Source organism: Ursus americanus, chromosome 8 (genome assembly GCF_024610735.1).
Source record: "Ursus americanus isolate L20-20 chromosome 8, mUrsAme1.1.p, whole genome shotgun sequence".
Lineage (NCBI taxonomy): Eukaryota > Metazoa > Chordata > Mammalia > Carnivora > Ursidae > Ursus > Ursus americanus.
The window spans coordinates 17,625,465-17,639,767 of NC_142134.1; the positions used below are offsets into that span (position 1 = coordinate 17,625,465).

The 14,303-nt window shown below is 37.5% G+C and overlaps 1 protein-coding gene across 11 annotated transcripts in view; it reads left to right on the forward strand.

The window, feature by feature from the left end:
- WDFY3 (WD repeat and FYVE domain containing 3) overlaps positions 1-14,303 on the forward strand; it is a 262,486-nt gene that overhangs the window by 226,761 nt on the left and 21,422 nt on the right. For all 11 annotated transcript variants that reach the window (XR_015725422.1, XM_045790948.2, XM_045791003.2 and 8 more), the window contains 7 exons: positions 2,099-2,153; positions 2,418-2,537; positions 3,893-4,010; positions 5,171-5,277; positions 6,895-7,048; positions 11,653-11,744; positions 11,963-12,175. Coding sequence is in view for 10 of the 11 variants with exons in the window: in XM_045790948.2 (XP_045646904.1) it covers positions 2,099-2,153; positions 2,418-2,537; positions 3,893-4,010; positions 5,171-5,277; positions 6,895-7,048; positions 11,653-11,744; positions 11,963-12,175 (859 nt within the window). In the remaining variant the exon portion in view is untranslated. The remainder of the gene's footprint in view (positions 1-2,098; positions 2,154-2,417; positions 2,538-3,892; positions 4,011-5,170; positions 5,278-6,894; positions 7,049-11,652; positions 11,745-11,962; positions 12,176-14,303) is intronic.

Below are 14,303 nucleotides of genomic sequence, written 5' to 3' on the forward strand. Positions count from 1 at the left end.
TTTTAAGGCTTTTGATAAACAAAACCAACTTGATTTCCATAAAAATTATACATATCTATGTCCCACCACTAGTGGGTAAGTTTACTTATCTCAGTCGATGCTTGTCAACTTTTTGTACTTACCTTTTCATTTTTTACTGATTTTATAAGATGCTTTCTCAATTTCTAAATGTGCATTTCTTTTATTTTCCTAATCTCGAGGACTGTATGTGTTTGGTAGCCATTTAAAGTCCTCATTTGTGAATTATCCATAACTTCGCCTATTTTTTTCCTGAGTTCTTTTTTGTTGATGGTAGTGACGGTGGTTTGACTTTCTTTTTTAATTGAGGTATAATTGATATATAATTATAGTAGTTTAAGGTATACAGTATAATGATATTTGCATAATTGAGAAATGATCATCACGATAAATCTACTCGACATCTCCTCTGAGTTCTTACTAACAATTTGTGTGGGATTTTTCTATAATTATGTATTACTACTCCTTTGTTATATTTGTTGCAAATTGCCCAGTTTTCCTCTTCATTTTGTCTTTTAACATGTTTTTATGTGTTCAAGCTTTTGTTTTTATGTGTTCAAGCCTATAAGTGGTTCCTCTGTGCTCATTTCACCTGCTTTTAATCTTAAACTTTTGTTTTTATGTGTTCAAGCCTATAAGTGGTTCCTCTGTGCTCATTTCACCTGCTTTTAATCTTAAAAAGTCCTTCTGAATGATACAGCCATTTCCAGAATCCATTTATAGTCACTCAGGAACTGGTAGCCATTTATAATTCATTGGAAAAGAAGCAATGCTTTTGGGCTACGGATGATTGCAACATGCAGGAAAGTGACTTAAAACTTTACTGGGGATTCTGTAATTTGTAAATTTTGATTTCAGTCTGTGTGCATCTAACTATATTAAATATGTGTGTTTCTCTTTTAAATTGTTGCTTTTCTTTTTCTTTAGCTGAGGTTTAGCAAATGCTAAATATGTGCTTTTGTTAACCTCAGATCATGTTCTGTTCCTATCATTTGTGGTGGTGCTAAGATAAATAACAGGAAGTAAAAGGTCGCCCTACAGGACACTGAGCCCTTTTTTCTACTTGTAATTAAGTTGCCAGTACTTTCACCTGCTTAGATAATCTTCATCTTGTTATTTCATTGTTCTTGCTACTTTTTGTGCTGAGTTGGCAGTTCTTTACTTAAAGATCTGTTAAAAGTTCAAAGGCAAGAAGCAGAAATTCATTTCCAACTTAATCTTTTCAATTGTTCCCTTTCTGAAAAAGTTGAGGAGTCGACAAAGCTCTTTTTTGAGGGAGAGTTCCTGTACATTCAGTTTGCCTAATGGGAAGAACTTATCTAGAAGTGGAAAGTGTTACCTGTACTGTTGAGCTAGAAATGTTTAAGAACTAAGATTTACAAATCTGTTGATTTCCTTTCAGACAGTAAAATACATAGTTCAGTGCTTTCCTATGGGTTCAGTGACCAAGTCACAATCTTCAAATCATTAATTACTAATATTATAAAGCAGTTAGACCTTAAGAAGGGTTTTATAGCATTCTAGGAACAGCTGATATCTGAAAAAGTCCATAATTTCAAATGACCTGAACAGCAATGACTTTCCTCTCATAAAATACACATATTTTTATTCACTCTCCAACATCTCTTTTAAGAAATATGCTATGTATACTATTTCAGTTATTCCAATTTAATGTCTTTGAATTTGTTTATGTACAGATCATTGTAAAAGGTAGACAGTTGGACTAGATCATTGTTTTTCAAACTCTTGCTATAACCCATCGTAAAAAATAGACTTTATATTGCATCCCAGGACCCACAAACTGAGTTACAAATACTAACACAAAATTGACTGGAAATACTTTCCCCTTACTGTACGTGATGCCTTTCAGTGTTCTCTGTTTTCTTCAGTTTAATTCCATGTTATTCATATTTCAAAATGTTGATTACAACACACTAAGCTGATTTCATGACCCATTTGTAATAGGTCTTCCATAGTTTGAAAAATTCCTGGATCAGATGACTTAAATTTTTTAACTTGATGATCACTCAGATTTAAAATTATATCGCCTATAATTTATTTAATTATTTCTTGTTTTTAGATCTGGGTTGCTTAGCACTTTGGTTGGAGAGAAGTCTGTGACTCAAAGATGGGAGGTAGGCTTAATGAAAATATAAGCTTCATTCATAATTTGTAGTTAGTATAAGTCATACAGCTAAAAGCACTTCAACAATCCGTAAAATACATACATTAAAAAAAAGACTTTTTTTTTGTTCTTTTTGGGAAAAACAAGTGTTTTGCTGTTACGAAATCTGCAAGAAAGAAACTATCTTTTACCTCATTTTGCATTTAAAAAATTTTTTAAGTGAACGTAGTAGAAATAATGGTCCTGAAACGAATCTTTATTTATCTTTCCCAAGAGAGGTGAAATCAGCAACTTCCAGTATTTGATGCACTTGAACACTTTGGCTGGCAGATCCTATAATGATCTCATGCAGTATCCTGTCTTCCCCTGGATCCTTGCAGATTACGACTCAGAGGTAAAACTCAAATCATTTTATGTAAGTGGAACACATTTTCAAAAGTAATTAAGAGGTACTTGAATTGCTCAGATGTTTTACATGCTTTATAATTTAATTTATAATATAATTTATAATTTTTATAATTTAAAGTCCTCAACAGGCACTTATTACAAGAAGATGAGAAGAGTTTTAGCTGGGACTTGCACAAAGTTTAAGTCATTGACCAATTTTGTAGATATTAATTCATGGTATCTATTTGGTTTTCCTAAGTGCTAGGTAAATTTGTATCTCCTGCTGGGTGTCCCTCTGTCCTCTACACTGCAGCCAGTTTCAGAAAAACAAATGTAATTGAATCCTCACCCTGTTTGAAATTATTCAGTGAATGATCATCACAAGTGAAAAGAATTCAGAAACCTCAGCACAGAACCCTTCACAAAGTAGCTCCTACATGTATATCCCTTGAGCGCAAAGACAATCCCATATCTCTCAATTCCCAACCACTAGAACGGTGCCCAGTACTTAGCATACAATTTAAATTTTGTTGAATTAACCAAAAAACTATTAATGAGGGATTTTGCACATAGATTTTGAGCAGACAAAGGTACTAACTTGACTTACATTCATGGATGTGGATTCATTTAAAGTACAAGCTTGGCAAAATTGGTTGGTCGTGATACCCTTTAAAAGGACACAGATTAAATACCCCTTGGTACATATTTCAGATTTTTACTTTGAAAACCCCAGGTGGTAAAATTTGGTTCTGTTTTAAGTATATGAATTAGGTCAGTTAGAAATGAACTTTTACAATAATCGGTGGTAGAGAGACTGAAAGGTTCCATCTCATTTGGAAGTCACATGGTCTGTTATGGTGTCTTTCGGAGGTGAATGAGTTACCAAGTGCTCTAGTTCATTTCACTTCCCGATCACCTCTAAGAAGAGAATACTCAGAAGTGAAGTTGGGGTGAAATGGGGGAGGAGAGGAGGAGAACAGGAAGGAGATTTGGTGCTCCAGTTACGTGGGTGATGGAGGATAAAGATGAATTCCAGGCTTTTGTGTCGAGTCCCCTGCTGTGTCCTTGCCAAGACTGGGAAGGATTTTCCCTTATTCCTCATCTCCAGCCTGGACCCTGTGTGTCTTCTGTGAATACTTAATTTCCAAAGAAGTTGTCTTCAAACTGAACCAGTTAACAAACTGCCATGTGCCTGTCTATAAAATATGGATAACCGGTAGGCACATAGCATTGTTCTGGAGCCCTGTTCTGCCGTTGTGACCACAAATATTTATAAATCATCATTGCTGTAGCCACTGTACCTATGTTGGCGAGAATGAAAGGTGTACAGTAATTTGGAATTGATTTCATTTTGTATTTTAGGAGGTAGATCTTACTAATCCCAAGACATTTAGAAACCTGGCTAAGCCGATGGGAGCACAGACAGATGAACGGTTAGCCCAATATAAGAAGCGGTATAAAGACTGGGAAGATCCTAATGGTAAGTAACATCTTGTCATTGGACCTTGTACCTCAGTTTCAAACATAAGCCATTATTTAGTGGTCTGACATACTTGTATCTTTCCCCAAATTGCTTGTGTATCATTACATCTATTTAAGTTTTATATTCACACATATATACAGCTGTCAGATTTTGCATGCCAACTGATGGCCATGCTTAGACGGCATGTTTTAGGTGGTTTATCACGTACTGGCAGAAAACTAAGTGTCTGCATTTCCCATCAGATAACCTGCCTTTATCTCTAATCATATTTAAGCCAGGAACTACAGTTTCCTTAATTAAACTGTCTTTTAATTTTACTGAGGCACTTTTTGGAATCCTTTTACTTTAAAAATACTACTACTAATAATGATGATAATAATAGATAACCTCCTAAAACTCTACACTTATTATTTATTATGTTTAATGTTTTGTTTTATTTTAAAAGACTTATTTGAGAAAGCGAGAACACGTGTGCATGCATGCACATGCATGTGCAAGCTGGGTAGAGGCTGGGGGTGGGGGAGAATCTTAAACAGACTCCACACTGAGCATAGAGCCCGATGCAGGGCTCAATCTCGCAACCCTGAGATCACAACCTGAGCCGTAAGCAAGAGTCAGGTACTTAACCAATTTCACCACCCAGGGACCCCTGTTATGTTTAATGTTTATCATGTGCACCTCCCCCCCCCAAAAATGGGTGAAACAAAGAAAAAAAAAACTTAGCCTAACAGTATTCCCTGTGTGGACCCTTTTTCCCTGCCAAGGGGAGTTTGTAATAACAATTGGATAATATTCACAGACATCAATTTCGAGATATAGATCATTGTAAAGCCAGAACCTCATAAAAGGTGGCTGTAAGTCAATATCCTGCTTCAGTGGAAGGTGGTTTGCTATTAAGGCTTAGCTATTACAACATGAATTACTAGATGTGCTAAGTTTGTGGGGAAAGGCATTGAGTTATACTTAATTTGGATTACTGCCAGATACGTAAGTGAGGGGCAGCGGTGCCATATGTTCTAATGCTACAAACGCCAGTACCAGTTGTGTTTAGTGTCCCAGCTATCACACGCATTAGTGCTTTCAGGCCTATTAATACCAGTTTTATTTTTCACATTCACTCTTTTGTTTTCAATTATGCTTTAATTTTTTTTGAACAGGAGAAACTCCAGCCTACCACTATGGGACCCACTATTCATCTGCAATGATTGTGGCTTCGTACTTAGTAAGGATGGAGCCTTTCACCCAGATATTCTTAAGGCTGCAGGTAAAACTACAAATTTAGTATTTTTCTATTTTATTCAAGCCTTCTTTCTATTTAAAATTGTTGCTTTTTTTTTTTAAATGTTGTTATCTTGGCTTACAAGAAGCCCTGTGGAGTTTTAGTTACAAAAAATAGTCAAACATAATTCAAGTGGAATTTCACTGGATCAAAATTGATGAGTAAACTAGAATTTGTTTACAGTAAACAAAAGCCAGGGTCCTTGAGTCAAAGAAGCAAGTACCATGTGCTTTCCAGCCAGGTATATGGAATTCAGCCTTAACTGCTTTAAATTGGCAATAAATGTTTTTAAAAGAGTAATACAGTCTAGCTCATTTGCTATCTTCTTTATTATAATTGCTTTTCTCCAAATTCTCTTTGATTTATTCAGCAAATATTTATTGAATACCTACTATGTACCAGGCACTGTTCTAAGTATGTGGAAGATATCAGTGAATAAAGACAAAAGCCCTGCTTTGTAGAGCTTCTATATTTTGGTTGAGGGAAACAGACAAGAATAATAAATTAAATACATCTTAAAGTGTTTTAGAATATAATACATGCTATCAGAAAATACAGATAGATCAGGGAGAGGGGGCTGGGAAGTACAGAAGTAGGAGTAGGAGGTAGAGAGGGTGCAGTGCAGTTTTAAATAGAGTGGTCAGAGTAGGTCTCCTTGAAAAGGTGGCATGTGAGCAAAAACTTGAAGGAAGTGGGGCAGTTACTCATGCAGATATCTGGAGAAAGTGTGTTCCAGGCAGAGGGAACAGTCCATGCGAGGGCCCCAAGTCAAGCATGTGCCTGAGATGTTTTAGAAAGAGCAAGGAGGCCACTACATCTGGAGCAGAGTAAGTGGAGGGGAAATTCGTAGAGGATGACATCAGAGAGGTAACGGGCCAGATCGTTGCAGGCCTTGGTGGCACATTGTATGGACTTTGGCATTTTCCCCGCAATAAGCTTCAGCATAAAGACAGACTGTGTCCACTGAAAACACAGCAAGAGGGAGTTTGATTGAGGAAGGTGTGGCATATCTATGAGGCTGTGTAAGAAATCCCTTTTCTATTTGAATTCATTATAACTTTTTGATCACTTTCTTAGTTTTTTGCCTAATTCCTAGTAGTGTGAGAACTTGAATGTCATTTATTTTATAAATTTGTAATTATTTAATTATAATTTAATTATAATTATTTAATGTATAAAATCAGTCGAACATGTATATTGAATTTCCAGCTGTAGCTGGCTACATTAGAATCTTGGGGCTTTTTTGGTTTCTTTGTTTTTGTTTTTTTAGGGGAGCATCATGAAACTGTAGCAGAATTCATATTTCCTTATATTCTTGTCCTCTCACTAAAAACTAATTTTTCAATGACTTTTAAATGTCTTTGTATTTGGGTTTCACTTTGATTACAAAATACATGCATTAAGTACCCTTTGTCAGAAACACCCCCGAAATAGTTTTCTTTTTGTGATTATTTAAAATTTTGTGTGTTTGACGTAGGATGGTGGGAAGTGGAATTGTCACCAAATGTATTTATTTGGGTTTTTCGAGCCCGTGAGCTTGACAGAAGCCGTGAGGTGGGGACGGCGTCCTAACAGAGCGGTGCCTTCTCATTCTGCCCACAGGGAGGCCACTTCGACCTGGCTGACCGAATGTTCCACAGTGTGCGCGAGGCCTGGTATTCAGCATCAAAGCACAACATGGCAGACGTGAAAGAACTTATCCCAGAATTTTTTTACTTACCAGAATTCCTGTTCAATTCCAACAACTTTGATCTAGGTATGTGCAGCTGTGGCACGGTCTTAGGAACGTTATCCTGGAAAGGACCAACAGAAATGTCGCTTTCCTGCATATTGTCTGCAGTACACACTGACAAGGAAAGACTTCCTTGTGGTTTCAGCAGCTGTTATTTACTATAATTGGGTGTGTGGGAGTAAATGTAAAAAGAAAAATAGATTTATGCCCAAAATAACTGTTTCAAATGTGGAGTCTTGGGAAAATTTAAAAATTGACACAGATTGCATCTAATGGTCAGAATATTGTGATTTCAGTAAAAACAGAGGTGAGGTGAAAATTTATTTAGAAATCATTACTGTTGAAATTAAAAGCCAACATTTTTCATGTACTGTTTTAATCTTATCTATTGCCTGAGGAATTCTCAGGTTGCATGCTAATATGTTTGAAAATTAGAATTTTAGAATAAGTTAATTCCTCTTCTTTATCCTGTTAGGCTAGTATTATCTAGAAAAACAAAAACAAATCAATAGTCCTAAAAAGGAGAGAAATTTCATCAGTACTCTGCTCTCTTTGTATAATCCAGCAGTTACAGGAAATAGATTTGATTTTGGCTACAGTTTCTTGGAACACAGTTTGCTGATCTAGGTTTTTTAGTATTTCTTTTAAAACATATCAAAATTCCATTATTTCCACTTCAGAATATTATTGCCAGATTTTGTTCTATTTTCATATATTTTTCATAGTTCAAATCATATTTAAGTGTTCAACCTATAAATCCTTACTATAGTACCTCAAAGTTTTGTTAACAGAAAATTCAGGGAAATGTTCATATCCGTTACATCTGAGTGACTTTTCTTTTTAAAAACAGTTTTAAATAATTTTTGTTTAATTGTCCATTAGCAGTTCTAACCTCGTGAAATTATATTATAGCTCCAGGTCTAATGGGAAAGATAATAAGACTCTCTTAATAGCCCCAGCGAAAGACCTGAAATTGAGTCTCATTACCTGTGATCAGGCCTGGAGCTCACCTTTGAGCAACTAAAAACACCAAGTTCTGGGTCTTAGAGTTGTAGGGGTGATGGCTCCTTGAAGAGAATAGATGGTGAACAGAGAAGAACAACAAATGCATACACAGCATCTGAATATGGATGCACATTAGTATTTTACTGTGTTCACTTACAATTCATCTTTGGAGAATGCCACTGTCTTCCCTGGGAACACCACTTTCAAAGAGAAAAATATGGAGAGGTACAGAAAGAGAGAGCCCCAATCTTCCAGAAACACTGAATCAGTTATAATAATGTATGTTGCAAGAATGTTTGAGTCCAGACCACTTACAAACCCAACTAAATTATCTGCTTTTAAATAAGTAAATTAAAAAAAGGGTCACGTATTTTTGTCATGCTCATCTTCATAATAAATCATCTTCCTTCCATGAAATCACACACTTTAAAAAACACTATTTGCGTATAAGAGCTTAAGCTGTTAAAAAAAAAAAACAGCTAAAGCTCTAAAACTCTTAGAAGAAAACACAGGGTTAAATCTTCGTGATCTTGTATTTGCTGATGCATTCTTAGGTAGAATATCAACAGCACAAGCATCAACAACTAAAAAAAGATGACTTGAACTTAATCAAAATGTAAAACTTCTGTATCCAAGAGCATTATGAAGAAGGTGAAAAGAAAACCTACAGAACAGGAGAAAATATTTGCAAGTGATGTATCTCAACAAGGGTCTAGTGTCAGAATATAAAGAACTACTACACTCAGTGGCAAAAAAGATAACCCAGTTAAAAAGTGGGCCAACAACCCAAGTAGACATTTCCCCAAAGAAGTTCAACACATGGCCAGTAAGCACGTGAAAAGATGCTCAGCGTCATTAGTCATTAGGGAAATGCCAGCGAAAATCACGATGAAGTACCACGTCACATCCATGAGGCTGGCTGTGGTAAAAACAAAGAGCCACCGCAACAGAAAAGAGCAAGAGCTGATGAGGGTGTGGAGAGAGTAGAAGCTTCACGCACTGCTGGTGGGAATGTAACATGGCTCAGCTGCTGTGGAGGACAGCTTGGTGGTGTCGCAAAAGTTGAAAATAGAACCACCGTATGACCCTGCACTTCCACTCTGAGGTCTGTGTCCGAAGGAACTAAAGACAGGGACTCAAACAACGTACATATCCACAGCTGTTCACAGCAGTATTACGCACAGTAGCCAAGTGGTAGAAGCGAGCCACATGTCTATCAGTGAGTAAACAAACTGTGGAGTGTACATTCAGCCATGGAAAAGTATGAATTACTGGTACACGCTGGAACATGGATGAACCTCAGAATCATTATGCTAGTTAAGCCAGACATAAAAGATCACATAATGTATGATTCTGGTTATATGGAATATCCAGCGTAGGTCAATCTATAGACACAGAACACAGATTGGTGGTTACCCAGGGGTGGGGGGGGGGGCAGAAGGAATGGGATGCCACTGCTTAATGGGTACTAGATTTCCCTGTGGGGTGATGAAATGTGTTAGGGCTAGATAGAGGTGGTGGCCACACAAAATCGTGAATGTCCTACTAAATGCCACTGAATTGTTCACTTTAAAATGGTTAATTTTATGTTAGGTAAATTTCACTTCAATTACCCAAAAACAAAAAAAACCCCACAAACCCAGAAACACTGTTTACTATCTTTACCATCTTTAAATGATGTAAAACAAAGAGCACTTGGGTTTTTTCCCTGGCTCTAGGATGAGTGGCATTCCCCCTGGTCTTGTTATCTTTCCACCCTTGGACGTAGGTCTACATGGAGGCGAGCTGCAGAGTACCAGAGTCAGACCAACAGTATACGGCAGAATGTTCCCTTTAAATTTTAAAATTACAGTTAGTGCTGGTGAAATAAAATTATATTGCCTAAATATTAGGGATGATAAGCATATTTCTTGAAAAGTAGATTTCATGTCAAGTCTGGAGACTTGGGTGATATTTCAAGGGGAGTAGACTGAGGGTATGTATGAGGGGGAGGGATGGTAATAACTCGATTGTTTTATTTTTTTCTTAAGTCATATGGTAATTTTTCCAACCAAGTCAAGACATTCCTTTAAACAATAAACTGATTTTTATGTTTCTTACTTCATATCACATTGTCAATAAGCCGTCAAGTAACAGTGACAAGAACAAGTTTGTTTCTGTGGGAGATATTTTCATTGGCCCACACTTGAAACTGCCTTTATGTTCTAGAATTTGAACAAGTGTACTTCTCTGAAAATGTCTAATACACCTGTTTACCTAACCAACTGCTGTTGAGCTTGAGTCAACATTATTCATAGAGTCATTGTTTACATTGATCAAATGATTTGTATCTAGGAAAACTGTAAGCTAAAGTTAACTTTTTGGTCTTTACTTCCAAAAAATGAAAAGACAGGACCTGTTTCCTGAGATGCCAGTCCCATTTAATGTTTTGTTGTGGATAGATTTTATAGCAAACACGTTCTTTAATATTTTTCAGATTATCTAGCTATGACTTAAATTAACAGTTTCTATGGAATAAATATCACTTGGTATGCATTTTTTGTTTCTGCCAGGTAGCTCCGTAGTTTTTGCAGATGTTTTTTTTCTGTTAAGTGATGTACTAACAGCAAAAAGTTACATTTCAGATTTTATTTTTTTAATGAGAATCCTTAGAGCAAAAGACATGCCAATTCTACAGAGCTCTCTCAAGAGTTTAAGAATCAGAAAGAGGAGAAACCACATGTATTGCAAATATTTCTAGAAGACTGGTATTTTTATTTCCTCTTTAGCAAAGAGAGTACTGAAACTCCTCACTGTCTGAGAAGTTAGGTATTCCTTCAGTAACCTTCTCCATGTAAGAGGCAAAATTTTGTCAAAACATTAAGACAAGAAATTCAGTACTGGTTCACTGCCGATGACTCACCAAGCGCTAAGCATTCAGGAAAAGCCCAAACAAAAGAAGATTTGAGAGAAATTGCTAATGATCTTCCAAATGTGCAGTCCTAAAGGGATTGAATTTGAGCAGTTTTTCCAAACTCAAAACAGTAGCCTCACTAAATGTTTCGTTAAAAAGGAGTCCTATGGTCAGTTAAATTTCAGGAATGTTGTGTCTAATATCCCTCCTAGAGAAGGGCTGTGCCTCTGAGGAGTCTTGCAGGAAGAAACATGTTGAACTTTGTGTAACTCAGCATTTTCTGAAGTCAAATTTGACAGGGTGGGCCCCTCAGTTTTGCTAATGCTTAATAATCTCTCAGGGAGTTCTCTAAGGAGCAGACGTAGGGAAATATCAGAGTAGATGATCTCAGAGGGTCCTTTCTGGTGGTAAAATTTCAAGAGTTCTGGTAATGAATCTAATCGCTATTTCTCTGTTACTTTTTTTTTTTTTTTTAAGATTTTATTTATTTATTTGACAGAGATAGAGACAGCCAGGGAGAGAGGGAACACAAGCAGGGGGAGTGGGAAAGGAAGAAGCAGGCTCCTAGCAGAGGAGCCTGATGTGGGGCTTGATCCCACAACGCTGGGATCATGCCCTGAGCCAAAGGCAGACGCTTAACGACTGCATCACCCAGGCGCCCCTCTCTGTTACTTTAAAGTTACTGTTTATACCATCTTTCATTTTCTTTTTTATTTATCTAATTGCACAGGCTGCAAACAAAATGGCACCAAGCTTGGAGATGTTATCCTTCCACCATGGGCAAAAGGGGACCCACGGGAATTCATCAGAGTCCACCGTGAGGTAATGGGAGCACCCTTTGCAGTTGAATTTGGATTTCATCGGGTCATTGACCACAATACAAAGAGATGACCTTGAGCAAGATACCCACTTGTACAAATTACAGATATTGTTCTTACGATTTTTAGTTATTTCAGTTCCTTGTAATCACTGGCCAATTCTTTTTGCTTTCTGAGCAAGTAATAAAAGGCTGTGACTGAATGTGTGTTTTGAAATTACAGGCTTTGGAATGTGATTACGTGAGTGCCCATCTGCATGAGTGGATTGACTTAATCTTTGGCTATAAACAGCAAGGCCCTGCTGCAGTAGAAGCTGTAAATGTCTTCCACCACCTTTTTTATGAGGGTCAAGTGGATATCTACAACATCAATGACCCACTGAAGGAGACAGCCACCATAGGGTTCATTAATAACTTTGGTCAGATCCCTAAACAGGTATGGATATTCTTTATCATTGGTGCTCTCCATTTCATTTTTTAAGCTCTAATATTACTATAGATGATGAATGACCATATAATACAATAAGTTTATTATTATAAACTTGCCACCCAATAGGTTCAGTAGGTTCCAGTAGGTTCAGCAGGTTCCAAGATTATTGCTTTCTCCTCCCTTTTGCAGTCCATGTAAATAGAAATGTTGTTCATAGAGAATTTTCCCTCACAGACGAGTGCAGGGAGCACTTTCCTGGATCTGCACAAGACCTGCGATCAGGGAAGAAGACGGGGTCTTGGGGGCCACAGCACACAGATATGGGGTTTCATCCCAAGGCCAGTAGAAAGCCAGTGCTGACTTTGAACAAGGAAATGGCATGGTCATATTTAGACTTTATTTTTTATTTTTTTGTTTATTAAGATTTTATTTTAAGTAATCTCTACACCCAGCGTAGGGCAGTCTGATCCCCCAACCAAGTAACTGTGTTTACTTTTAGAGAGGGGGGTGCAGAGGGAGAGGGAGAAAGAGAGCCCCAAGCAGGCTCCATGCCCAGCCCAGAGCAGGGGTCGATCCCACAGCCCTGAGACCAAGACCAGCCAAAACCAAGAGTTGGACGCCTAACAGACTGAGCCACCCAGGCGCCCCGGAACTGTGTTTACTTTTAAAGTGTGAAATGCTTGTTGATAAACTCTAATCGTAGCTGAAGAATTGTAGTTAAACCTTTCCTTTTTTTCTGAGGGTTACAAATGCAGGAACTGTGTTTCATACCCTCTGAGAAACAAATGTTCGGAACAAAACCAAGACACATACACTGTCATAGGATTTTAGTCCCACTTTTGAGTTTAAGAGGCAGACAGCCTGGGAACTATAGTTTGAATATTCCTGAGATATTCCAGTGACTGGTAGAGTCCTTCGAAGTATGCCATCCTAGAAGATCAAGGTTTAACAGTCAGCATATCCGTATACTGTTATATACCCTGGCCTGGTGAGGGTCTCTATCCGTAGGTCCTCTTAAAAGTTCTTCAGCAGGGGCTCAGTTGGCTCAGTCAGTTAAGTGTCTGCCTTCAGCTCAGGTCATGATCCCAGGGTCCTGGGACTGAGCCCCACATCGGGCTCTCTGCTCAGTGGGGAGTCTGCTTCTCCCTCTCCCTCTGCCTGCCACTCTGCCTACTTGTGCTCTCACTGTCGAATAAATAAATAAAATCTTTAAAAAAAAAAAAAAAAAGAATTTATTAATGTGATATCTGTATTTAAAAAAAAAGTTCTTCAGCAAATGTCCATTCGTGAACGTGTTTTAAAGTAGGGGGGTCTTTTTATACAGCTGCAGAGTCTGTGTCATTTAGAGAAAATAACAGAACCCTGATACATGTAGATAAGATAGGAACAAGGTGTTTAAATGTTCGGGTGCTTAAAATGTCTTTCTCTTTACAAAGCATTTTTTCTGTTTTTTCTTCTAGAAATCCAGAATGTCACACTCACAAAGTGTGAAGTTTTTCTAGTCATTTTAAATCTCATTTTATCTAAGATCTTCCAGATATCTTCCTCAGATAACAGTTTTTTAACAGAAATGGTTCTGTGCCTATTTCGAAGATCTACAGTATTTAAAAAATAGTCCTCTTAAATGACTATTTTCTTTTTTCCCCTTACAGCGTTGCAAAGTAAAAAGAAGGCAACAGTGTTCATACTTTCAACAAATTAGTAGCATCTAAAAGACACGAAAATGGTGTCACATAGAGAAAGGCCACGTCGAAGCCAGAAATAACTCAGAGTGTCAGTCTGCCCTCAGGGGTACAGAGTGGTACCTGGCTGTAAAGAATTCGTTACTTTTTAAAATCATTGGAAAATAATTGTTGATCAGCTACAGTTTTAGTAGAGGATTTACCCTGAAAAGTTAGGAAATCGGAGTAGCACAGAGCATGGTGGTAACCCAGGCTTTTAAAAAGTACCATGGTCCCACCTCTGCTTGTGAAGATGGGAGGCCCCTGGCATCCTTCTGAGCCTCCTTAAAAGTTCTTTCCTCAAATGGGAGGCATGACAATGTAGTGCCTAGTGGTCATCGTGAAGCTTAAGTGAAATAGAAGCATAATATGTGACATATAAAAGGGCTCAGTAAGTGTTAGCTTTCGTTGTA